Source organism: Panulirus ornatus, chromosome 23, assembly GCF_036320965.1.
Source record: "Panulirus ornatus isolate Po-2019 chromosome 23, ASM3632096v1, whole genome shotgun sequence".
Classification (NCBI taxonomy): domain Eukaryota; kingdom Metazoa; phylum Arthropoda; class Malacostraca; order Decapoda; family Palinuridae; genus Panulirus; species Panulirus ornatus.
This window is the reverse complement of record NC_092246.1, coordinates 7,762,147-7,790,077: the sequence shown is the minus strand read 5'-3', so window position 1 is coordinate 7,790,077 and position 27,931 is coordinate 7,762,147. Positions and strand designations below refer to the sequence as shown.

Below are 27,931 nucleotides of genomic sequence, written 5' to 3'. Positions count from 1 at the left end.
CAGTCTACAGTAACATCTTGAGGCACTGCCGTTTCAGAAACCTTCACCGCTGTTTCTGAAGGTCTAGATATTCTAAACAAATATACACATTCTAGGTTTCATTAATGTTGTCATAGTGAGAATTAAAGAGAAAGTTACACTGTCCAGCGTCTTGGTATAAGGAATACGTCTCATATCGACCGCTGCACGACGATGAAATCAATATTGAAGGTTCGTGAAAATAGATTTTACATTCATTATAACTCCTCCCACAATACAGACTATTGCATGACTAAAATATATGCAATGTACAATATTAACTACGATGTACATCAAACAAAACCACGAAAAACGCAGTGGAAAAATGTACGTTCGTAACCTTGGTTGTCGACTAACTGGCAGCCCCGCCCATGGCCGTCCGGGGGGACTCGGGACTTACAATCACGCGCGCAGCCAATTACATTAGAGTCCTGTAATATTTACCCATGTCATGAATCACTCAGACAGTTAACATCTCAAACTCGCAAATTTCCGACGGTTTCGTGAGACGGGAAGGGCGACAAGACTAAAGAACAGCAAAGCTCACGGCCTCTTGTATGGATCGGCGCTCTCCCGCCCGGCACCGCCAGCTGCTCCTTGTAAACAACCGGGTTGATCCACCACAAGCAAAGGTGAGTCAAGTCCTCCCACCCACCCAGCTCACTCATGGTGGACAGGTGCTTCTCCTCAGTGGTAGAGCCAACCAGTCTGGCTGTGATGATCTGTCCTCAAGTGGAGTCATTCGGGTATAATCACCTCGGTGGACAGTTCTGTTGTGTAACGTTATCAATAAATGTCTCGTAACGATGTGAGTCGCCCTACCTTGACTTAAGAGCTACATCGAATGTTTCATGAATTTGTGAAGAACGGTAATTTTGGATGATTCATTTAATTCATAAACGGGAAACGAAGTATGAACAGAGGTGAGGAAATTTACAACAGAGTAGAACTGCATTAAGCAAGTGATGAATAACAAAGGATGTGATGTGCTTTGATGAAATTATCTGAGTGGAGAAATTATACAAGGTAAGTGAAGAAATCATAAATAAAGTGTAAATGAAACGAAATTGAAAGAGTTCCGATATATATATATATATATATATATATATATATATATATATATATATATATATATATATATATATATATATATATATATATATATATTACAGAGGTATAAGTTTGTTGAGTACTCCTGGTAAATTATATGGGAGGGTATTGATTGAGAGGGTGAAGGCATGTACAGAGCATCAGATTGGGGAGGAGCAGTGTGGTTTCAGAAGTGGTAGAGGATGTGTGGATCAGGTGTTTGCTTTGAAGAATGTATGTGAGAAATACTTAGAAAAGCAAATGGATTTCTATGTAGCATTTATGGATCTGGAGAAGGCATATGACAGAGTTGATAGAGATGCTCTGTGGAAGGTATTAAGAATATATGGTGTGGGAGGCAAGTTGTTAGAAGCAGTGAAAAGTTTTTATCGAGGATGTAAGGCATGTGTACGTGTAGGAAGAGAGGAAAGTGATTGGTTCTCAGTGAATGTAGGTTTGCGGCAGGGGTGTGTGATGTCTCCATGGTTGTTTAATTTGTTTATGGATGGGGTTGTTAGGGAGGTAAATGCAAGAGTTTTGGAAAGAGGGGCAAGTATGAAGTCTGTTGTGGATGAGAGAGCTTGGGAAGTGAGTCAGTTGTTGTTCGCTGATGATACAGCGCTGGTGGCTGATTCATGTGAGAAACTGCAGAAGCTGGTGACTGAGTTTGGTAAAGTGTGTGAAAGAAGAAAGTTAAGAGTAAATGTGAATAAGAGCAAGGTAATTAGGTACAGTAGGGTTGAGGGTCAAGTCAATTGGGAGGTAAGTTTGAATGGAGAAAAACTGGAGGAAGTGAAGTGTTTTAGATATCTGGGAGTGGATCTGGCAGCGGATGGAACCATGGAAGCGGAAGTGGATCATAGGGTGGGGGAGGGGGCGAAAATTCTGGGAGCCTTGAAGAATGTGTGGAAGTCGAGAACATTATCTCGGAAAGCAAAAATGGGTATGTTTGAAGGAATAGTGGTTCCAACAATGTTGTATGGTTGCGAGGCGTGGGCTATGGATAGAGTTGTGCGCAGGAGGATGGATGTGCTGGAAATGAGATGTTTGAGGACAATGTGTGGTGTGAGGTGGTTTGATCGAGTAAGTAACGTAAGGGTAAGAGAGAAGTGTGGAAATAAAAAGAGCGTGGTTGAGAGAGCAGAAGAGGGTGTTTTGAAATGGTTTGGGCACATGGAGAGAATAAGTGAGGAAAGATTGACCAAGAGGATATATGTGTCGGAGGTGGAGGGAACGAGGAGAAGTGGGAGACCAAATTGGAGGTGGAAAGATGGAGTGAAAAAGATTTTGTGTGATCGGGGCCTGAACATGCAGGAGGGTGAAAGGCGTGCAAGGAATAGAGTGAATTGGATCGATGTGGTATACCGGGGTTGACGTGCTGTCAGTGGATTGAATCAGGGCATGTGAAGCGTCTGGGGTAAACCATGGAAAGCTGTGTAGGAATGTATATTTGCGTGTGTGGACGTATGTATATACATGTGTATGGGGGTGGTTTGGGCCATTTCTTTCGCCTGTTTCCTTGTGCTACCTCGCAAACGCGGGAGACAGCGGCAAAAAAAAAAAAAAAAAAAAAAAAAAAAAAAAAAAAATATATATATATATATATATATATATATATATATATATATATATATATATATATATATATATATATATATATATATAGAGAGAGAGAGAGAGAGAGAGAGAGAGAGAGAGAGAATGGAGAATTTTTGTTACGATGGACGCTCTTGTCACGGACAAAATTCCACATCAAGGTCGGACCGTAATTGAAATAAAGAGGTTACCGAGAGGGGAAAAGGAAGAGAGAAGGGAAACTATTGACGAATTTCGAAGGAAGTGAAAAAACTGTCTTTTTGAAATGAGGGAGGTCATGGTTACTGGGAAAGACATGAAAACGTAGAGAGTTCCCAAAGCTTCGAGGTTTAGGAAAACAGTTATCAAACGGGATATCCTTGAGTTGCCAATGGCCAAGCAGTAATCATGTTACGCAGCAGCTTGCCGAGTATTGCGTGTTCTAGCTAGTGGTGGGGGGCACACAAGCAGCCAGCTCTCGGGCGTAAGACTAAAGTAATACCTATAGAAGAGGGAAAGTGAACCAACATTGCAGAGTATGGCATGCAGGTCAAGGCTTGGAAGTTGGCTTGAGAGTGCATTAGTCGGACCGCAAACGAGTCAACTCTGTCACGTAAGGATACAGAGCTAGAACCACCCCAGAGAGAGTACTCCATACAGGGACGAATAAATCCTTTGTATAAACGGAGCAACTGTTCAGAAGAAAAGACATCTAATCAGGACCCCCAATATCTTAAAGACTGAGTTAGCTATTCCCGTAATGTGGGGTTTCCAGGAAAGAGTGGATATCACAGTCAAGAGGTGGAATTATAGAACCGTCAAAGGAGAGGGGACTGTTATGAGGAATTTTCGATAGACAGATGGGTATTGATTGAGAGGGTGAAGGCATGTACAGAGCATCAGACTCAGGAAGAGCAGTGTGGTTTCAGAAGTGGTAGAGGATGTGTGGATCAGGTGTTTGCTTTGAAAAAAGTACGTGAGAAATACTTAGAAAAGCAAATGGATTTGTATGTAACATTTATGAATCTGGAGAAGGCATATGATAGAGTTAATAGAGATGCTCTGTAGAAGGTATTAAGAATATATGGTGCGGGAGGCAAGTTGCTAGAAGCAGTGAAAAGTTTTTATCGAGGATGTAAGGCATGTGTACGAGTTGGGAGAGAGGAAAGTGATTGGTTCTCAGTGAATGTTGGTTTGCGGCAGGGGTGCGTGAAGTCTCCATGGTTGTTTAATTTGTTTATGGATGGGGTTGTTACGGAGGTGAATGCAAGAGTTTTGGAGAGAGGGGCAAGTATGCAGTCTGTTATGCATGAGAGAGCTTGGGAAGTGAGTCAGTTCTTGTTCGCTGATGATATATCGCTGGTGGCTGATTCGGGTGAGAAACTGCAGAAGCTGGTGACTGAGTTTGGTAAAGCGTGTGAAAGAAGAAAGCTGAGAGTAAATGTGAATAAGAGCAAGGTTATTAGGTACAGTAGGGTTGAGGGACAAGTCAAGTGGGAGGTAAGTTTGAGTGGAGAAAAACTGGAGGAAGTGAAGTGTTTTAGATATCTGGGAGTGGATTTGGCAGCGGATGGAACCATGGATGCGGAAGTGAATCATAGGGTACGGGAGGGAGCGAAGGTTCTGGGAGCTTTGAAAAATGTGTGAAAGTCGAGAACGTTATCTTGGAAAGAAAAATGGGTACGTTTCAAGGAATAGTGATTCTAACAATGTTATATGGTTGCGAGGCGTGGGCTACAGATAGAGTTGTGCGGAGGAGGGTTGATGTGCTGGAAATGAGATGTTTGAGGCAAATATGTGGTGTGAGGTGGTTTGATCGAGTAAGTAATGTAAGGGTAAGAGAGATGTGTGGTAATAAAAAGAGTGGTAGAGAGAGCATAAGAGGATGTTTTGAAATGGTTTGGTCACATGGAGAGAATGAGTGAGGAAAGATTGGCCAAGAGGATATATGTGTCAGAGGTGGAGGGAACGAGGAGAAGTGGGAGACCAAATTGGAGGTGGAAAGATGGAGTGAAAAAGATTTTGAGTGATCGGGGCCTGAACATGCAGGAGGGTGAAAGGCGTGCAAGGAATAGAGTGAATTGGAATGATGTGGTATACCGTGGTCGACGTGCTGTCAATGGATTGAACCAGGGCATGTGAAGCGTCTGGGGTAAACCATGGAAAGTTTTGTGGGGCCTGGATTTGGAAAGGGAGGTGTGGTTTTGGTGCATTACACATGACAGATAGAGACTGAGTGTGAACGAATGGAGCCTTTGTTGTCTTTTCCTAGCGCTACCTCGCGCGCGTGCGGGGTTAGGCGGGTGTCATTTCATGTGTGGCGGTGTGGCAACGGTAATGAATAAAAGCAGCAAGTATGAATTATGCACATGTGTATATATGTATATGTCTGTGTGTATATATATATATATATATATATATATATATATATATATATATATATATATATATATATATATATATATTGGAAAGGATCACAATTTTGCGCGTGATCAAGATATTCCTATGAGTCCACGGGGAAAGTGAAACACGAAAAGTTCCCAAGTGAACTTTCGTGCAATAATCACATCATCAGGGGAGACACAAGAGAGAAATATAACAGTCAGTTGATATACATCGACGAGACGAAGCTAGGACGCCATTTGGTAAACATGTGATTGTCCAAAACATGTTTTGGACAATCAACTGACTGTTATATTTCTCTCTGTGTCTCCCCTGAGGATGTGATTATTACACGAAAGTGTCCCTTGGGAACTTTTCGTGTTTCATTTTCCCCGTGGACTCATAGGAATATATATATATATATATATATATATATATATATATATATATATATATATATATATATATATATATATATACGTTGAGATGTATAGGTATGTATATGTGCGTGTGTGGACGTGTATGTATATGCATGTGTATGTGGGGGGGGGGGGGGGGGGGTTGGACCATTCTTTCGTGTGTTTCCTTGCGCTACCTTGCTAACGCGGGAGACAGCAACAAAGTATAATATATATATATATATATATATATATATATATATATATATATATATATATATATATATATATATATATATATATATATATATATGAAGAGAGGAGAGTGACTGGCTCCCAGTGAATGTCAGTTAGCGGCAGGGGTGCGTGATGTCCCCATGGTTGTTTAATTTGATTATAGATGGGATGGTTAGGGAGGTACATGGAAGAGTTTTGGAGAGAGGGTCAAGTATGCAGTCTGTTGTAGATAGGAGAGCCTAGGAAGTAAGTTGTTGTTCTCTGATGATACAGTGCTGGTGGCTGATTCGGGTAAGAAACTGCAGAAGCTGGTGACTGAATTTGGTAAAGTGTGTGAAAGGAGAAAGTTGAGAGTAAATGTTCAGTAGGGTTGAGGGACAAGTTAATTGGAAGATAAGTTTGAATGGAGAAGAACTGGAGGAAGTGAAGTGTTTGAGATATCTGAGAGTGGATTTGGCAGAAATGAGTCACAGGGTGGGGGAGGGGACGAAGGTTGAAGAATGTGTGGACGGCGAGAATGTTATCTCGGAGGGAAAAAGTTGGTATGTTTGAAGGAATAGTAGTTCCAACAATGTTACATGGGTGCGAGGCATGGGCTATAGGTAGGGATGTATGCAGGAGGGTGGATGTGTTGGGAATGAAATATTTGAGGACAATATGTGGTGTGGGGTGGTTTCATCGAGTAGGTAATGAAAGGGTAAAAGAGATGTGTGGTAATAAAAAGAGTGTGGTTGAGAGAGCAGAAGAGGTTGTGTTGAAATGGTTTGGACACACGGAGAGAATGAGTGAGGAAAGATTGACAAAAGGTTATATGTGTTAGAGGTGGAGGGAAGGAAAAGTGGGAGACCAAATTGGAGGAGGAAGGATGGAGTAAAAAAGATTTTGAACGATCAGGGCCTGGACATACAGGAGGGTGAAAAGCATGCAAAGAATAGAGTGAATTGGAACGATGTGGTATACCGGGATCGACGTGCTGTCAATGGATTGAACCAGGGCATGTGAAGCGTCTGGGGTAAACCATGGAAAGTTTTGTAAGGCCTGGATGTGGAAAGGGGGTGTGGTTTCGGTGCATTATACATGACAGCTAGAGCCTGATTGTGAACGAATATGGCCTTTGTTGTCTTTTCCTAGCACTACCTTGCGCGCGTGCGGGGTTAGGCGGGTGTCATTTCATGTGTGGTGGGGTGGCAACGGGAATGAATAAAAGCAGCAAGTATGAATCATGTACATGTGTATATATGTATATATCTGTGTATGTATATATATATATATATATATATATATATATATATATATATATATATATATATATATATATATATATATATACGTTGAAAGAGCAAGGGAAGGAGTAGCACTACTCCTGAAACAGGAGTGGTAGGAGTATGTGATAGAGTGTAAGAAAGTAAACTCTAGATTGATATGGGTAAAGCTGAAAGTGGATGGAGAGAGATGGGTGATTATTGGTGCATATGCACCTGGGCATGAGAAGAAAGATCATGAGAGGCAAGTGTTATGGGAGCAGCTGAGTGAGTGTGTTAGTAGTTTTGGTGCACGAGACCGGGTTATAGTGATGGGTGATTTGAATGCAAAGGTGAGTAATGTGGCAGTTGAGGGAATAATTGGTGCACATGGGGTGTTCAGTGTTGTAAATGGAAATGGTGAAGAGCTTGTAGATTTGTGTGCTGAAAAAGGACCGGTGATTGGGAATATCTGGTTTAAAAAGAGAGATATACATAAGTATACGTATGTAAGTAGGAGAGATGGCCAGAGAGCATTATTGGATTAAATGTTACTTGATAGGCGCGCGAAAGAGAGACTTTTGGATGTTAATGTGCTGAGAGGTGCAACTGGATGGATGTCTGATCATTATCTTGTGGAGGCGAAGGTGAAGATTTGTAGAGATTTTCAGAAAAGAAGAGAAAATGTTGGGATGAAGAGAGTGGTGAGAGTAAGTGAGCTTGGGAAGGAGACTTGTGTGAGAAGGACCAAGAGAGACTGAGTGCAGAATGGAAAAAGGTGACAGCAAAGGACGTAAGGGGATAGGGGGAAGAATGGGATGTATTTAGGGAAGTAGTGATGACTAGCGCAAAAGATGCTTGTGGCATGAGAAGCGTGGGAGGTGGGCAGATTAGAAAGGGTAGTGAGTGGTGGGATGAAGAAGTAAGATTATTAGAGAAAGAGAAGAGAGAGGGTTTTGGACAAGATTTGCAGGGAAATAGTGCAAATGACTGGGAGATGTATAAAAGAAAGAGGCAGGAGGTTAAGAGAAAGGTGCAAGAGGTGAAAAAGAGGGCAAATGAGAGTTGAGGTGAGACAGTATCATTAAATTTTCAGGAGAATAAAAAGATGTTTTGGAAGGAGGTAAATAAAGTGTGTAAGACAAGAGAACAAATAGGAACATCGGTGAAGGGGGCTAATGGGGAGGTGATAACAAGTAGTGGTGATGTAAGAAGGAGATGGAGTGAGTATTTTGAAGGTTTGTTGAATGTGTTAGATGATAGAGTGGCAGATATAGGGAGTTTTAGACGAGGTAGTGTGCGAAGTGAGAGAGTTAGGGAGAATGATTTGGTAAACAGAGAAGAGGTAGTAAAAGCTTTGCAGTAGATGAAAGCCGGCAAGGCAGCGGGTTTGGATGGTATTGGAGTGGAATTTATTGATAAGAGGGGGTGACTGTGTTGTTGACTGGTTGATAAGGATGTTTAATGTATGTATGACTCATGGCGAGGTGCCTGAGGATTGGCGGGATGCATGCAAAGTACCATTATACAAAGGCAAAGGGGATAAAGGTGATTGCTAAAATTACAGAGGTATAAGTTTGTTGAGTATTTCTAGGAAATTATATGGGAGGGTATTGATTGAGAGGGTGAAGGCATGTACAGAGCATCAGATTGGGGAAGAGCAGTGTGGTTTCAGAAGTGGTAGAGGATGTGTGGATCAGATGTTTGCTTGGCAGAATGTATGTGAAAAATACTTAGAAGATCAAATGGATTTGTATGTAGCATTTATGGATCTGGAGAAGGTATATAATAGAATTGATAGAGATGCTCTGTGGAAGGCATTAAGAATATATGGTGTGGGAGGCAAGTTGTTAGAAGCAGTGAAAAGTTTTTATCGAGGATGTAAGTATGTGTGCGAGTGGGAAGAGAGGAAAGTGGTTGGTTCCCAGTGAATGTTGGTTTGCGGCAGGGGTGCGTGATGTCTCCATGGTTGTTTAATTTGTTTATGGATGGGGTTGTTCGGGAGGTGAATGTCGGTTTGTTTGTTAGGGAGGTGAATGCAAGAGCTTTGGAGAGAGGGGCAAGTATGCAGTCTGTTGTGCATGAGAGAGCTTGGGAAGTGAGTCAGTTCTTGTTCGCTGATGATGCATCGCTGGTGGCTGATTCGGGTGAGAAACTGCAGAAGCTGGTGACTGAGTTTGGTAAAGTGTGTGAAAAAAGAAAGCTGACACTAAATGTGAATAAGAGCAAGGTTATTAGGTACAGTAAGGTTGAGGGACAAGTCAAGTGGGAGGTAAGTTTGAATGGAGAAAAGTTGGAGGAAGTAAGTATTTTAGAGATCTGAAAGTGGATTTGGCAGCGGATGGAACCATGGATGCGGAAGTGAATCATAGGGTAGGGGAGGGGGCGAAAGTTCTGGGAGCGTTGAAAAATGTGTGGAAGTCGAGAACGTTATCTTGGAAAGAAAAATGGGTACGTTTGAAGGAATGGTGCTTCCAACAATGTTATATGGTTGCGAGGCATGGGCTACAGATAGAGTTGTGCGGAGGAGGGTAGAGGGACAACTTGTTATTATCTCCCCATGTGTCTCCTTCACCGATGTTCCCATCTGTTCTCTTCTTACGCACTTTATTTACCTCCTTCCAAAACAACTTTTTTCTCCACAAAATTTAACGATACTCTCTCACCCCAACTCTCATTTGCCCTCTTTTTCACCTCTTGCACCTTTTTCTTGACCTCCTGCCTCTTTCTTTTATACATCTCCCAGTCACTCACACTACCTCCCTGCAGATATTGTCCAAACACTTCTCTCTTCTCTTTCATCAACAATCTTACTTCTTCATCCCACCACTCACTACCCTTTCTAATCTGCCCACCTCCCACCTTGCTAATGCCACAAGCATCTTTTGCGCAAGCCATCACTGCTTCCCTAAATACATCCCATTCCTCCCTCACTCCCCTTACGTCATTTGCTCTCACCTTTTTCCATTCTGCGCTCAATCACTCCTGGTACTTTCTCACACAAGTCTCCTTTCCAAGCTCACTTACTCTCACCACTCTCTTCATCCCAACATTCTCTCATCTTTTCTGAAAACCTCTACATATTTTTACCTTCGCCTTCACAAGATAATGATCAGACATCCCTGCAGCTGACCCTCTTAGCACATTAACATCCAAAAGCCTCTCTTTTGTGCGCCTATCGATTAACACGTACTCAATAACGCTGTCTGGCCATCTCTCCTACTTACATATGTATACTTATGTATATCTCTCTTTTTAATCCAGGTATTCCCAATCACCAGTCCTTTTTCAGCACACAAATCTACAAGCTCTTCACCATTTCCATTTACAACACTGAACACCTCATGTACACCAGTTATACCCTCAGATGCCACATTACTTACCTTTGCATTCAAATCACCCATCATTATAACCCGGTCTTGTGCATCAAATCTGCTAACACACTCACTCAGCTGCTCCCAAAACACTTGCCTCTCATGATCTTTCTTCTCATGACCAGGTGCATAGGCACCAATAGTCACCCATCAAGGAAACAGATGAAAGAATGGCCCAACCCACCCACATACACATGTATATACATACACGTCTCCTTGCTTTCCTCACACCACATAAGTACATGTGTGATCGGGGCCTGAACATGCAGGAGGGTGAGGGGAGGGCAAGGAATGGAGTGAATTGGAGCGATGTGGTATACCGGGGTTGACGTGCTGTCAGTGGATTGAATCAGGGCGTGTGAAGCGTCTGGGGTAAACCATGGAAAGCTGTGTAGGTTTGTATATTTGCGTGTGTGGACGTATGTATATACATGTGTATGGGGGTGGGTTGGGCCATTTCTTTTCGTCTGTTTCCTTGCGCTACCTCGCAAGCGCGGGAGACAGCGACAAAGCAAAAAAAAAAAAAAAATATATATATATATATATATATATATATATATATATATATATATATATATATATATATATTATCCCTGGGGATAGGGGAGAAAGAATACTTCCCACGTATTCCCTGCGTGTCGTAGAAGGCAACTAAAAGGGGAGGGAGCGGGGGGCTGGAAATCCTCCCCTCTCAATTTTTTTTTAATTTTCCAAAAGAAGGAACAGAGAAGGGGGCCAGGTGAGGATATTCCCTCAATGGCCCAGTCCTCTGTTCTTAACGCTACCTCGCTAACGTGGGAAATGGCGAATAGTTTGGAAAAAAAAAAAAAAAAACTGGTGACTGAGTTTGGTAAAGTGTGTGGAAGAAGAAAGTTAAGAGTAAATGTGAATAAGAGCAAGGTTATTAGGTACAGTAGGGGTGAGGGTCAAGTCAATTGGGAGGTGAGTTTGAATGGAGAAAAACTGGAGGAAGTGAAGTGTTTTAGATATCTGGGAGTGGATCTGTCAGCGGATGGGACCATGGAAGCGGAAGTGGATCGTGGGGTGGGGGAGGGGGCGAAAATTTTGGGAGCCTTGAAAAATGTGTGGAAGTCGAGAACATTATCTCGGAAAGCAAGGATGGGTGTGTTTGAAGGAATAGTGGTTCCAACAATGTTGTGTGGTTGCGAGGCGTGGGCTATGGATAGAGATGTGCGCAGGAGGATGGATGTGCTGGAAATGAGATGTTTGAGGACAATGTGTGGTGTGAGGTGGTTTGAGCGAGTGAGTAACGTAAGGGTAAGAGAGATGTGTGGAAATAAAAAGAGCGTGGTTGAGAGAGCAGAAGAGGGTGTTTTGAAATGGTTTGGGCACATGGAGAGAATGAGTGAGGAAAGATTGACCAAGAGGATATATGTGTCGGAGGTGGAGGGAACGAGGAGAAGAGGGAGACCAAATTGGAGGTGGAAAGATGGAGTGAAAAAGATTTTGTGTGATCGGGGCCTGAACATGCAGGAGGGTGGAAGGAGGGCAAGGAATAGAGTGAGTTGGAGCGATGTGGTATACAGGGGTTGACGTGCTGTCAGTGGATTGAATCAAGGCATGTGAAGCGTCTGGGGTAAACCATGGAAAGCTGTGTAGGTATGTATATTTGCGTGTGTGGACGTATGTACATGTGTATGGGGGGGGGTTGGGCCATTTCTTTCGTCTGTTTCCTTGCGCTACCTCGCAAACGCGGGAGACAGCGACAAAGTATAAAAAAAAAAAAAAAAATATATATATATATATATATATATATATACATATATATATATATATATATATATATATATATATATACACACACAGACATATACATACATACACATATACATGATTCATACTGTCTGCCCTTATTCATTCCTGTCGCCACCCCGCCACACATGAAATGACAACCCCCTCCCCCCTCATGTGTGCGAGGTAGCACTAGGAAAAGACAAACTCTGCCTGTGTGAGGTTACACTGCCAGTGAAAAATCACCTCACGCAAGACTGTATCATTTGAAGTAAAGTCTTGCCAAAAGTACTCACTCCATCATTTTCCAGCAAATGTTAGTGCTGCCTTCGAGCTGTGGGAGCCTTTGGAAAAGGGGTCCTGGAATAACTCCAGGTGTGTGTGTGTGTGTGTGTGTGTGTGTGTGTGTGTGTGTGTGTTTATGACCTAAATCAGTCATATACATCCTCAACTCATGTCTAGTGTGCATAAGTGAAACATGAAATCCTGGATTTATATATGTGCTTGAATCACCTCTGTACTCTGAACATTGGTGTTGATTCATCAAGAGAGACTAAGACCATTCTTCAGACATTCTCATCTGAAGTGATATGATACATGCCCTAATCGATTATCTCTCTTCATCTGTGCAACACCTCCCTAGTTTGCCTCTTCTCCTTGTACTATGAACCCTACTCTTGTGTATCTTCTTTACTATGAGCTCACCAACCACACTTTCTACATCACCATACCATCTTATAAGACTCATCCATGTACTCTTCTTTTATATTGCTTTCCTCACACCACATAAGTACATATTCTTCTCACAGCCTCCTTCTTTATCTTTCCTCATAATTCAGGCAAAATTAACAGGTTAACCATCTCAACTTATCTTTTGACCTCTCCTGAAGTGTATAAACTTGAGTCCATATCTATACATCACTGGTGAGATAAGCGCTCCTTTATGCAACTTTTCATACTTTCCTGTCTTAAAACTGTTCCATTCACAAAGATTTCAATGTATCTCCATATTTACCCTCCTTGTAATACTCTTCACACAACTTTAGGTTCCTCACTACTGTAATCATTCTCAATGAATTTTACTCATATGTACCTTATTTAATGCACAACTTCCAGCTCTTCACCAGTCACATTCATATTGCAGTGTGACATCCCATCTCTTTCAAAAATATTTGTCCAACTTTTTGTTGGATTTACTTTCAACATCCCTCTCCTATGTACATCAAAGAAGCCTCTGATTTAGCAAACAGTACTGCATCATGTGCATACAACTGTAGTAACTTCCATCTTGTTCCAGTATGGTTCAACTGTATGCCATTATCATCCCACCTGGCTCTCACCTTACATGAGGCCACATCCATGGATGTTATACCTGGCTGACACCACACAACCTTCACGCCTGAGCTCAGTTCATGCCTCTCGTTCATACTACAACTTACTCAACAGCATCCAAAATGCTTCCATGAATATCATATAAGGTAAGAACTTCCCATCAGTTTCTTATGAACTTATTTGCCTTTTCTATATCCATAAATGTTGGACACACTTTCTTATTTTCTTCTAAAAAGATTTCTCTCCTAGTTACAGATATCTGGTCTACAAGCTCTCTTCTTCATCTACAAGAGGTTCACTTATCCTTCAATATGATGTAGCTATACGACTTGCCAACTATGCCAAGACTTATCACTCTTGCCTCCCTAATTGTTACACAACGAAATGGTTAGTCACTGTCCACTTATCAAGTACCCTGAAGACTTCCTTGCCTCCATTTTAGACCCACTCCACAGGAGATTCACCTTCATTCTTTGTCTCTCGCCACTCCATCTATGTCCTAAGCTTTTCTCTACTTTATAAGTACATTTACTCTTCTCTTCCTATATTGAAATGTTTTTCTTTCCTTTACATCTCTCTCACTCCCCTTTTTATTGCTAATTTTAATGTACTAACAGCCATGTCTCTCATCATCATTTCCAACTACTTCTTTAGTGTCCTGTCTCCACCTTCTGCAAACTTAATCTATGATCAGTAACATTCTCTTGCTCATTTTACACACTTCTCTTCAACATATAATTTCATAATTATTATTCTCATGCATTTTTCCTCAAGTTCCTCTTGTTCCTTTTAATCATATTCATCAACTTTTTCACTTTTGCATTCAGGAATTTATATACCTGCCCCAGAAGGGGCCCATTTTACCCTGTTCCCATACAGAGTGCATCCTCACAGTTGCAGAACCTCCACAGAAGAGGTTACATAAATAACTATACATGAGGTAAAGATTCATAAAGGAGTGCAACCTTGAATATCATGATAATATATCTGTGTATGGAACATGGAAGTGTGAGAATATGATCAGCACTATAGTATTACTTTTGCAAAACTAATTTCAAGTTGATGAAATGTTTGAGAATGATATATGGTGTGATGTGGGTTGATCAAGTAAGAAATGATACGGTACGAGAGAGAGTGTGTAAATAAGAAGGGTATGGCTGAGAGAGTTAAAGAGGGTGTGCTACAGTGGTGTGGATAATAGAGAGAGAATGAGTGGGGAAAGGTTGACAAAGAGGATGTATGTTTCAGAAGTGGAAGGGAAATGGACAAGGAAGGGACCAAACTGGAGATAAAAGTTTTCATTTTATATATTTGTATTATACTTAGTAGCTGTCTCCCGCTTTAGCAAGGTAGCGCAAGGAAACATATGAATGAATGGCCCAACCTACCCACATACACTTGTATGTACACAAATGCCCACACATGCACATATACATACCTATACATTTCAATGTGTACTTACATATACATACAGAGACATATACATATATACACATGTACATATTCATACTTGCTGCCTTCATCCATTCCTGTCGCCATCCCGCCACACATGAAATGGCACCTTCCTTCCCCTACGTGCGCATGAGGTAGCGCTAGGAAAAGACAACAAAGGCCACATTTGTTCACACTCAGTCTCTAGCTGTCATGTGTAATGCACTGAAACTACAGCTCCTTTTCCACATCCAGGCCCCACAAAACTTTCCATGGTTTACCCCAGACACTTCACTTGCCCTGGTTCAATCCATTGACAGCATGTCGATCCTGGTATAGCACATCGTTCCAATTCACTCTATTTCTTGCATGCCTTTCACCCTCCTGTATGTTCAGGCCCCGATGGCTCAAAATCTTTTCCATTCCATCCTTCCCCCTCCAATTTGGTCTCCCACTTCTCGTCATTCCTTCCACCTCTGACATATATATCCTCTTTGTCAATCTTTCCTCACTCATTCTCTCCATGTGACCAAACCATTTCAATACACCCTCTTCTGCTCTCTCAAACACACTCTTTTTATTACCACACATCTCTCTTACCCTTTCATTACTTACTCAATCAAATCACCTCACACCACATATTGTCCTCAAACATTTCATTTCCAACACATCCACCCTCCTCTGCACAACCCTGTCTATAACCCATGCCTCACAACCATAAATATTGTTGGAACCGCTATTCCTTCAAACATACCCATTTTTGCTCTCCAAGATAACGTTTTCGCCTTCCACACATTCTTCAGTGCTCTTAGAACCTTCGTCCCCCCTCTCCAACCCTGTGATTCACTTCCATGGTTCCATCCACTGCTAAATCCACTCCCAGATATCTAAAACACTTAACTTCCTCCGGTTTTTCTCCATTCAAACTTATCTCCAAATTAACAAGTCCCTCAATCCTACTGAGCCTAATATCCTTGCTCTTATTCACATTTACTCTCAGTTTTCTTCTTTCACACACTTTACCAAACTCAGTCACCAACCTCAGCAGTTTCTCACCTGAATCAGCCACCAGCGCTGTATCATCAGTGAACAACAACAGACTCACTTCCCAAGCACTCTCATCCACAACAGACTGCATACTTGCCCCTCTCTCCAAAACTCTTGCATTCACCTCCCTAACAACCCCATCCATAAACAAATTAAACAACCATTGAGACATCATGCACCTGTGCGGCAAACCGACATTCACTACTAACCAATCACTTTCCTCTCTTCCTTACATCCTTGATAAAAACTTTCCACTGCTTCTAGCAACTTACCTTTCACTCCATATACTCTTAATACCTTCCACAGAGCATCTCTGTGAACTCTTATCATATGCTTTCTCCAGATCCATAAATGCTACTTACAAATAAAAGTATGAAGTGAATAAGATTTTGAGTGCTTAGGGCTTGAATTGAACATCCAGGAAGGTGAAAGGTGTGCATGGGATAGAGTGTACGGGAGCGATGTGGTATACAGAGGGGCTATTTGTTGTCTATGGACTGAGTCAGGGTATAGGAAGCAGCTGGGGCACACCACAGAAAGGCTTGTGGGGCCTGGTTGTGGACAGAGAGCCAAGATCTTAGTGCATTGCACTTGACATTCAGAGAATGAATGTAAGCAAATGAGGGCCTTTCTTTTTTTGTCTTCTAGGCACAACCTAGCTGATGCAAGAAATGGTGAACAAGTGTGAAAGAAAAAGAAATCCCTACCTTTTTCAAGAATTTGCTCACATAAATTGAGATGCTGTCCCCTTTGCAAACCTTTAACTTGAATGATGATTTTTTTTTTTTTTCTTTTTGCTTTGTCGCTGTCTCCCGCGTTTGCGAGGTAGCGCAAGGAAACAGACGAAAGAAATGGCCCAACCCACCCCATACACATGTATATACATACGTCCACACACGCAAATATACATACCTACACAGCTTTCCATGGTTTACCCCAGACGCTTCACATGCCTTGATTCAATCCACTGACAGCACGTCAACCCCGGTATACCACATCGCTCCAATTCACTGTATTCCTTGCCCTCCTTTCACCCTCCTGCATGTTCAGGCCCCGATAACACAAAATCTTTTTCACTCCATCTTTCCACCTCCAATTTGGTCTCCCTCTTCTCCTCGTTCCCTCCACCTCCGACACATATATTCTCTTGGTCAATCTTTCCTCACTCATTCTCTCCATGTGCCCAAACCATTTCAAAACACCCTCTTCTGCTCTCTCAACCATGCTCTTTCTATTTCCACACATCTCTCTTACCCTTACGTTACTTACTCGATCAAACCACCTCACACCACACATTGTCCTCAAACACCTCATTTCCAGCACATCCATCCTTCTGCGCACAACTCTATCCATAGCCCACGCCTCGCAACCATACAACATTGTTGGAACCACTATTCCTTCAAACATACCCATTTTTGCTTTCCGAGATAATGTTCTCGACTTCCACACATTCTTCAAGGCTCCCAGAATTTTCGCCCCCTCCCCCACCCTATGATCCACTTCCGCTTCCATGGTTCCATCCGCTGCCAGATCCACTCCCAGATATCTAAAACATTTCACTTCCTCCAGTTTTTCTCCATTCAAACTTACCTCCCAATTGACTTGACCCTCAACCCTACTGTACCTAATAACCTTGCTCTTATTCACATTTACTCTTAACTTTCTTCTTTCACACACTTTACCAAACTCAGTCACCAGCTTCTGCAGTTTCTCACATGAATCAGCCACCAGCGCTGTATCATCAGCGAACAACAACTGACTCACTTCCCAAGCTCTCTCATCCCCAACAGACTTCATACTTGCCCCTCTTTCCAAAACTCTTGCATTCACCTCTCTAACAACCCCATCCATAAACAAATTAAACAACCGTGGAGACATCACACACCCCTGCCGCAAACCTACATTCACTGAGAACCAATCACTTTCCTCTCTTGAATGATGATATTCTTATATATTTTCTCTTCATTTATTTGGATGAAATATATTTCCTCTCTCCCAACAGTTTTTGTAGCATTTACAGTACAACTTCCCTTTACTTATATATGGCATATGTTTTGTTCATCATTGGTAATGACCCAAAGAAACTTTTAAAAATGTATGAAGACTAAAGAATAACAGTAACTAAAATATATACACATTTTCTTTTTCTTTTCTTTCAAACTATTCGCCATTTCCCGCATTATTTAGGTAGCGTTAAGAACAGAGGACTGGGCCTCTGAGGGACTATCCTCACCTGGCCCTCTTCTCTGTTCCTTCTTTTGGAAAATTAAGAAAAAAAAAAAAAAGAGGGGAGGATTTCCAGCCCCCGCTCCCTCCCCTTTTAGTCACCTTCTACGACACGCAGGGAATACGTGGGAAGTATTCTTTCTCCCCTATCCCCTATCCTCCCCTCTCGTTTTTTTTTTTTTTTTTTTTTTGATTTTCCAAAAGAAGGAACAGAGAAGGGGGCCAGGTGAGGGTATTCCCTCAAAGGCCCAGTCCTCTGTTCTTAACGCTACCTCGCTATCGCGGGAAATGGCGAATAGTATAAAAAAAAAAATATATATATATATATATATATATATATATATATATATATATATATATATATATATATATATATATATATATATATATTTCTTTTTCTTTCATACTATTCGCCATTTCCCGCATTAGCGAGGTAGCGTTGAGAACAGAGGACTGGGCCCTTGAGGGAATATCCTCACCTGGGCCACTTCTCTGTTCCCTCTTTTGGAGAAAAAAAAAAAAAAAAAAAAAAAAAAGTGAGAGGGGAGGATTTCCAGCCCCCCGCTCCCTCCCCTTTTAGTCGCCTTCTACGACACGCAGGGAATACGTGGGAAGTATTCTTTCTCCCCTATCCCCATATATATATATATTTCCCTGGGGATAGGGGAGAAAGAATACTTCCCACGTATTCCCTGCGTGTCGTAGAAGGCGACTAAAAGGGAAGGGAGTGGGGGGCTGGAAATCCTCCCCTCTCGTTATTTTTTTTTCTAATTTTCCAAAAGAAGGAACAGAGAAGAGGGCCAGGTGAGGATATTCCCTCAAAGGCCCAGTCCTCTGTTCTTAACGCTACCTCGCTATCGCGGGAAATGGCGAATAGTATGAAAGAAAAAAAAAAAAAAAATATATATATATATATATATATATATATATATATATATATATATATATTCTTTCTTTCATACTATCCGCCATTTCCCGCATTAGCAAGGTAGCGTTAAGAACAGAGGACCAGGCCTTTGAGGGAATATCCTCATCTGGCCCCCTTCTCTGTTCCTTTTTTGGAAAATAAGAAAAAAAATGAGAGGGGAGGATTTTGAGCTCCCCACTGCCTTCCCTTTTAGTCGCCTTCTATATATTCATATTTATTCATTATACTTTGTCGCCGCCTCCCGCGCCAGCAAGGTAGCACAAGGAAACAGACGAAAGAATGGCCCACCCCACCCACATACACACACAGACATATACACATATATACACATGTACACAATTCACACCGTCTGCCCCCACTCACCCCCTGTCGCCACCCCGCCACACATGAAATGACAACTCTCTCCCCATGCATGTGCGTGAGGTAGCACTAGGAAAAGAAAACAAAGGCCACACTCGTTCACACTCAGTCTCTAGCTGTCATGCAATAATGCACCGAAACAACAGCTCCCCTTCCAAATCCAGGCCCCACAAAACTTTCCATGGTTTACCCCAGATGCTTCACGTGCAATATATCATGTAGTAATGTTCATCAGTCAAGAAAATGTTTGATTTTGTCTTGATTGTTGATCAAGACCAGACAGAATTAGTATGTGAATGAAGAACATCCTATCATTCTAAAGTACTAAAGGAAATATAATTAACAGGACAAGTATTTAGCCTATCATTCTTAAGTACCAAAGGAAATATGATTGACAGGCCAATTATGTAGCTAAAAAAATTTTAAACATGTACACCTACATCTGAGAGAGAGATCTTGATATTTTTTGTAAGCAATTGTTTACATTTATATTCTAATATATCTTGGGGTTTCATTTAAATACTTTTTTTATAAGCTAAGTTACTTTACAAATGATTTCATTTCTATATTTCTTACAATCTAACCTCAATTAGCTTAGTTTTCACTGTATTGAGCCCATATTTCCCAGCAATCTTACTTTAGTTTCTATTTTTGAAACTGTGTCAGAGATAAGGATTATTGAATTGCATATAATTCACAGTATCCAATTTCTCAAATTTTCATACGTATAACAAAGCTGGACTCCTTTATAAACCTTCATTCACCCATGGAACTTTATCCAAAAACAAAGTATGTCAGGGTGTATCGGCCTTGACAAATGTAATTTCATCCAAGATATCTCCTATAACAATGTGTTAACTTATAAAGTTGATCAAGAAATGTAATCATCAGTTATTATAGACTACTATGAACCTGTAGATTCAATATTGTCATTCAACAACAATAATGGCACTTTTTGGTCATCTCTCATCTTGTCTAATTTAGTTATATTTTCTTTTATGTTTTGTAGCATGCATCCTTTGTTATACTATTTTAGATTGGGCTGTATCTGGTTTCTTTAAATACATTCATTTTCATGCTCATGTTGCAAGTGTTTCATTTGTAGAAAAGTTTTCAAGCCTTTTCCAGTTACACTGTGCTTGCCTTCGAATGCTAATTCTTATTTCACTTCTGTCTTTTTTGTCATCTGTCACTCGCACTCCTTTTATGTGTTTCCATTATTTACTGTGTTCTTCACAAAAGTAGCAGCCACTAGTGAATGGGACTTACTGTTTATTCCAGTGGACTGTCAATTATCACTAATCTTTATATGGTGTGTACCCCAATGCAGGTGTAATGTGGTGAAGTGTTGCTGCCATGACACAAGGTGACAATGGAGAGAAAGGACCATCCAATGTATATACTGCTGACACCAACCAGAATGTTATGTCTTCCCTGCCACTGGAACATGGCTGCGATGCCTGGTGGCACTGGAGTCAATGTCACAAAAGTCCAGAGGTACTTCTGTATGCCCGGACAGCACTCTTCCATCCCAACTGGTCACATGGTACAGCTGCTGTTAGAGGTTCTCAGGAAATCAATGGTGGTCTTCATTACTGGGAAGTGCAGGTTTCCCAACGATTGTTTGGTACAGCAGTGATGTTTGGGGTGTGCACAGCATCAGCAAGGCTACATGCTGATAGCTTTGTTAGTTTAGTGGGAGAGGATGAGTTTGGATGGGGACTTTCACATAAGGGTCTAATCTGGCACAATGGGAAGTGGCGCCACTACACTGAGCCATTCCGGGAGAACCGTGCAACAACCATAGGTGTCTTGTTTGATGGTAAGCGAGGAACACTGGGGTTTTACAAGGATGCTCAGTGGCTAGGCATTGCTTTTACAGGCCTCGATGCTGTCACAGAGCCACTCTATCCTGTTATTTCTTCTACAGCTGCCAAAACAGAACTAACACTCGGTGCAACAAGGCGTGGGTGGGTAAGTCTACAGGATCGTGCCCGGCATGCCCTCCTGGCTGCCCTCCCACAGCCACGTCTATTGTATACTCTACCACTACCCCCAGCTCTAAGACATTACTTGGAAGATGATCTGCCACCCTCTAAGAACAGTGGGCGCAGTCCATTTCTCTCTTTAAACAAACAACAGATTCTATCCTCCTGACCAGCAAAAACATCAACCACCACATAAGTGTGGCTGTCAAGTTTCCCAGCTTCAGCATGCAAAAGACAAACGACAAAGTTAGTGCTTCTCTTGGTGTGATCATTCTGTTTTGAACTTCCAGTGGCTAAGAAATTTAGTGATGATCATCCTGTGGTTTGAATATAACTGGTCAGTAATACATGATATAGAATATCACTGAGAAATGCCCAGTACCTGAACACTGCCTAACATTATTCAGGGTGGAAAAAGTATGTCATAGAAAGTGGTATATAAATCTAGTCAAGGAAGAATGTACACTGAAGTGTGTTCTTACTGCAAGTATGTCGTAATTTACTGGTAATGATACAAAGACAATAATCTTTGTCTTTGACTGAACCTCTTCAATGATATGATGCTATATATCATAATATCGTATTTTTGAAGTTGAATTACTAAAAAAATCTCAAGCATAAAGAGGACCACATTCAAATGTCTTCTCAAATGAAACTGATTGATATGAAAATTAGAATCTGATCAAGCATATAACTCCTTAATAATGATCTTTTATGCACTGTTTAATGCTAAAATAGAAATTACTTTTTTCTGTACATATTTGTAATTTCTTGCATGCGCTAGGTAGCGTTAACAACATATGATTGAGCCTTTAAGGAAAAGATCCTCATTTGGCTCCTTTCTTTGTTCCTTCTTTCGAAAAGTAATATGGGAGGGGAGGATTTACAGTCCCTTGCTCCCACCCTTCTTAGTCTCCTTCTACGACACACAGGGAATACATGGGCAGTATTCTTTCTCCCCTGTCCCCAGGGATAAGATATTACTATACCAAAAATATAATACCTGATGCATTTACGTCCTTTATTTCAGAGAATTATATTTAATATAAGTACTTAAAACTTTTGACAGTATTGCAAATATGTATAATACAAATGTATAGCAATGTGTTCATAGTACAATTCATCAGCTGTGTCCGTTAATTTCCTTCAACATAAAACCAAAAGAAGTTTGGAGATATAATGAGATAGTCAGGTCACAAGAGCAGACCTCACCTCTCACAATCAGAAACACAGAAATCCCATTTAGAGTTCATATTTGGCCTGCTTTGTCCATTCCTTACCTTGAGATAACAAATACTTTTTTATAGAATAGGGAGATTATTATACAATATCAAATAATACAACAATAATTAAAAGCTCCAGTGACATCTGTGGCCACAGTTATTAAGGAAAATGGGTACAATTTTTTCCAGTATATTCCTGTACATCAGGTACAACAGTCAGGGATCAAGTTCCTTATCAAGGCTATGCTTAAATAAAGAACAAAACAGTGGTAAAAAGATAAAGAAATATTGATAGTTCCTGATATGAACACCGATACTTATGAACGAGTTCCAAAAATATTGTCTAATTCCTAGTATGCCATATTAATAAGTGCCCACACTTATGAACCATAAAACTTCTTAAATGTGCATACTTATTCATTTAATAACTGCTTAATGTGATGGTATATTTTCTTTATTTACTTCTGATTATAATATTTAATATAATATTACAGGTAGGTATATATATTTACTCTAAATTTATGCAAATTATCAGTATTTATTTTATATATATTTTGTGACTTCCAAACAATTCAAATTAATTACAGGTCCAAGAACATAACCTGTTTGTAAATCAGGTACTTCTAGTAAGGAGGAAAAAAAGACTTGTAAAGAGTCAAGTCATAGTTATTGGGAAAACATCAGAAAGTACAGTTCTAAGCTTTAGTGAAAGAAAAGAAACTAACATCACAATGGAAAAGAAACTAATATCACAGTGGTCAGCCCATAAGTTGCCCATGACTGCACATTAATCATATGATGATGAGGTTTGCCATGTATTATGTTGTATAGTAAATGGTGGGGGCACACAAGCACCCAACTCTTGAAAGAAGAAACTGAAATAATATTTGCAAAACAGGGAGAAACCAGTATTGCAGCACAGATCAAGATTTGAGGTAGGACTGGGAGAGTTGTTAAGTAAGTCAGAATGCTTTAGAACTGGCCACTGAATATTTCATGCCATGCAGTGAATTGCTGAGTATTGTATGGTCAAGCCAGTTGTTGAGGCATAAAAGAAGCCAGTTCTCAGGAGCAGAAACCGACAGGAGAGGGAAAAAGAACAAACATTGTGGTATAGGCAAGATGGTTAAGATATGAGGTAAGATTAGGAGTGATGACTAATCAGTTTTGACTTAATTCTTGTCATTAGGTATGCAGAGCTAGAACTACTGCAGATGTTAGAGCAGTACTATCAAATTAACTGTTCAGATTAAAACAGCCTACCCAGTTTCTTAAAGAAAAACTTATGTAATTATTCATAATAAGGTTTCAAAGGTAGAAGAGATATAACTTGGTACTAAGTATGTTTACTGCACTGTTTAGTAGAATTATAAAGCCATCAGTTTGTGAAGTTTGTGATGGAAAAACTATGAGCAATGCTAAAAAAGGAATTTTTGGTAACTGATTTTTTTTCTTTTGAATTTTAGAAGCATTAAACTTAACTAGGTTATGTCTGCTCTACTTCAAAAACCTGCCCTTATCAAAGTTCATAGAGATGTTGATTCAATGGGAGATGATGGATCAGATTTAAAAGAAGTGGAGTGCAATTTTGAGGTATCAACATATATGAATACTTCTGGTTATTTATTGAAGAGAGTAATTCATTGATAAAATGGAGAAAGAGTAAAGAAGACAGAACAAAACCATAATGGATATCAGTGCTAACAGGAAAAGAGGGCAAATACCAGAAAGAAAAGGAGTGATGAGATAACAGAGTGAAGAGAAAAGCTAAAATAGGATTGTTTGAAGATCAGACTCCCAATACCACTCTGTCAAAAGCTCACAAGATATCACCAGGAGGTTGTAACTTGCCATGGTCATGCTGATGATCAGAAAGAAGCCTAAGATATTCAAAATATATGAGAAAATGTGAGTTGAAATTTGGTTACTCTGAAGACAGTTGAAATCAAAGCAACTGGACAATAGCTGGAAGGGTTGGAGGAGTTATCCTTTGCTGATTTGGGCTGTATCATTCATGAATCTAAGGAGAAGAAAGTTTTCATTTTTTTGAGTGAATTGGAACAGGTACAAGATTAAAAACATGTTCCTTCAGAACATGAGGAAGGATACCAGCCTGGTCTGTATGCTTTGTTTGTGTCCAGTGTTTTAGGTCCTGCATGAAAAGAGATTATACAGAGACATAGTAAGTAATGCATTATGGGGTGTGAGATTGTTATAATCATTCAAGACAGAGGTGAAGGAGAATAGATAATCGAAAAGGGTTACTCTGCCAGGAGGAAAGACAGCCATAGCATCATCAAAACATAAAAGCAAACAGAAAGAAAACACAAGTTGTTAAACCACACTTTCAGCCAATGATCAAAAAGAACTATCAGTGAAAGAATAGGTTGAGCTGTCACACTTCCCTTGGTAAAGAACATTTCACTTCACAAATAGCATATTTCTAATGATCTTGGGCAGAGATATAAGGTGAAAGCAAGTCAAGGGAAAAATAGTTTTCCCAGGTCCAATATGTCAGGATCCTTATCTAAATAGCCTGAGAATGAGACAACCCTGGCTACTTTTGATGTAATTTCTACTTCTTATAGTTCAGACAGTACGTATATATGTTTTTGTCAGATTATATCATTAAAGATCATTGTGAACTAACTGAAAAGAAAAAACCATAATTCCATTTGCTGAGTACAGCATTATGCAGTGAGTGGTGAGTGATGAAAGGAGCAAGAAACATGGAAGCATGGATATTTTATAATACTTCAAACTGTCAGTTCTTAGCAGGATTTTACTCTGTATTACTTGTGGTATTTGAATTTATGCATTTGCTACAAAATTCTCAATCTTCATCCTGCCATACACCTTACCAGCTATGCTAAGAAAACTAATTCCTGCATAATTCTTAAAAATGTTCTCTTTTCCTTTTTCTTCATAAAGTGGAGTAATTACTGGTTTTGTCCAAGCTTCCATGCACACTCTCCAAATCTACTACACAACAGTTTCATCTCCATTCATATACCTGTGAATCACTGTCCAATCTGTATACTCAGCATTTCCATTCTATAAGAGAATTTTCACTCTTCACAATGCTTGCTTTATGATTGTTACTCTCCCCTAAATCTAGTCCTTTTCACTTAACTCTTATCCTGTTGTCCCAACAGCCTTATCTCTTTCATTATCATTTTAAATCAGTCTTTTGAGGTACTTTGCCTTTCATGAACTTTATCCCTTGTCACTTATATACTCCCAGAAGTCTCATCTTTTAACCCTTTGACTGCACCAGTGGCATTTCCACAATAGTAAATGTTTTTATGTTCACTGTGGCTGGGGCATATAGTTTAAATCCTTAAGGATCAAGGACACACAGCCTCTAAAATCATTCTGATACATCCTCAACCCATTTCCAGTAAGTTAAACACAGACTTTTGTACTTACATAAGTGCATATGTAAGCTGGTTCATCAAGAGCAACCAATGTCTCCATTCACAACACCTCCATACACAAAATACCTCCAGTCATTTCACTAACGCCTTTGTCTGAAATGTATCCAGCCCTTAACTACCATTCCATCTATTCATCTCTTTTGCAGTCTACCTCTCCTCTGTCTGTCTTCTACTGTACTATCTGTCTTCTTGGCCAGTCTATCACGTGCCATACATTCTTCATGACCATACCATCCTAAAGACTCTTCCAAGCACCTTTCTCACTACTTTTTTGATGACAAATATCCTCATCTTCATTCTTTAACTATTCCTCTAATTCTAACATCATCATAAAAGATGTCTATTTCGTTCTCTTTTTCACACTTGATCACTATTTCCTGCATTAAGGAGGTAGTGCCAGGAACAGATGAAGAAAGGCTGCATCCAGTCACAGTCATTCTCAAGCTGTCATGTGTAATGCACTGAAACCTGCATCTTCATATCCACAACCAGCCCCTACAGATCTTTCCATGGTTTACCTCAGATGCTCCACATGCCCTGGTTCAAGCCACTTGCAGCATGTCAACCCCGCTGCCATGTCCACTCCCAGATATCTAAAACACTTCACCTCCAGTTTTTCTCTCTCAAACTCACACCCCAACTAACATGTCCCTCAGCTCTGCTAAACCTAATAACCTTGTTTTAATTCTTGTGTACTTTGAACTTCCTCTTTTCATACACACTTCCAAACTCAGTCACAAACTTCTGCATTTCTTACTTGAATCTGCTACCAGTGCTGTATCATCAGCGAACGAGAACTGACTGACTTCCCAGGCCCTCTCATTCCCTACGGACTTCATTCTCACACCTCTTTCCAAGACTCTCACATTCACCTCTCTTACCACCTAATCTATTAACAAATTGAACATACATGGTGACATTAGACACTCCTTCCATTGACCAACTTTCACTTGGAACCATTCACTCTCTCTTCCTACTTGTACACATGCCTATGTATTTCTACTGCGTTCATTTTTTACTTAACTAAACCTATATAAACTTGGGTGACATATCTAAATGACTGGGGACAGATCTCCTTCACATAGGTATCTTGAACATGTTAGTCAGATTTTTGCCATTCACCAGAGCTCTCACTGGACTTCAAACTTTGCCCCCTTGCATACTTTATTGTCAACTACCATCCTTATTTACATTAATCCCAAACATCTTACCTCAACCTCAATTTCCAGTTTTCATGATGCACAGTAATAGTGTACTGTGAACCCCAATTTCCTTCAAATACAACATTTTACTTCTTCATTCATTCGTCTTCAGCGTCCTCCTTCTATATAAATCATGGAAACAGCCCACCATTCTATCCACCTCTTCCTCTGATTGCAGTAGCGAACAAAGCATCATCTGCAAACCACAACTGCAAATCTTCCATTCTGTTTCTCCAAGATAGTGTATTACAACACTATCACCCTTGCTCTCATCTCACATAATGCCCCAGCCATATAATTATTAACTATGGTGTCAGCACACAACTTTGATGTCCTTTCAAATTTAGTTCAGATCACTTGCTCATACCACCACTAGCTCATGTAAATAATCAAGTTCTATTGTAAAAGCTCTGAACTACATTTAGAAGTCATCCATGCACATTATATAGAGTTGGAACTTCCAGAGTATACCTGTTTACTTAGATACCTTTTTAATTCTATAAATGCTGTATGCATCAATCTTTCAAGATTTTTCTCAAAAAATATCATATTTTCATTCCAACCTATTCATCTAACCCATCACACACAGCTTCTTCCCTGGATCTACAATGACTGTTCTTCACTTTCCTCTGGTCCAATCCTTTGGCATATAAGCAAACAGTAGAGTAAATCTAATACTCTTGTACTTGAA

General features: G+C 40.3%; 1 protein-coding gene across 4 annotated transcripts; it reads left to right on the top strand.

Annotated features, from left to right (window-relative positions):
- The first annotated feature begins 386 nt into the window (after positions 1 to 386).
- SP555 (SPRY domain-containing SOCS box protein SP555) lies at positions 387 to 24,330 on the top strand. 4 transcript variants are annotated; one of them, XM_071676542.1, is made up of 4 exons: positions 387 to 650; positions 13,364 to 13,544; positions 13,648 to 13,785; positions 20,721 to 24,330. In XM_071676542.1, the coding sequence occupies exon 4, from the start codon at positions 20,747 to 20,749 to the stop codon at positions 21,545 to 21,547; it is 801 nt and encodes a 266-aa protein (XP_071532643.1). In that variant the 5' UTR covers positions 387 to 650; positions 13,364 to 13,544; positions 13,648 to 13,785; positions 20,721 to 20,746; the 3' UTR covers positions 21,548 to 24,330. The 4 variants fall into 4 exon arrangements, with proteins under 4 accessions (XP_071532643.1, XP_071532645.1, XP_071532644.1 ...); XM_071676544.1 differs by having other exon boundaries at positions 387 to 1,044; XM_071676543.1 differs by lacking the exon at positions 13,648 to 13,785.
- The last annotated feature ends 3,601 nt before the right edge of the window (positions 24,331 to 27,931 follow it).

Bases quoted from the DNA above. Each gene is read 5' to 3' on its own strand.
- SP555 (XM_071676545.1), top strand. From the start codon at position 20,747: ATGACACAAGGTGACAATGGAGAGAAAGGACCATCCAATGTATATACT.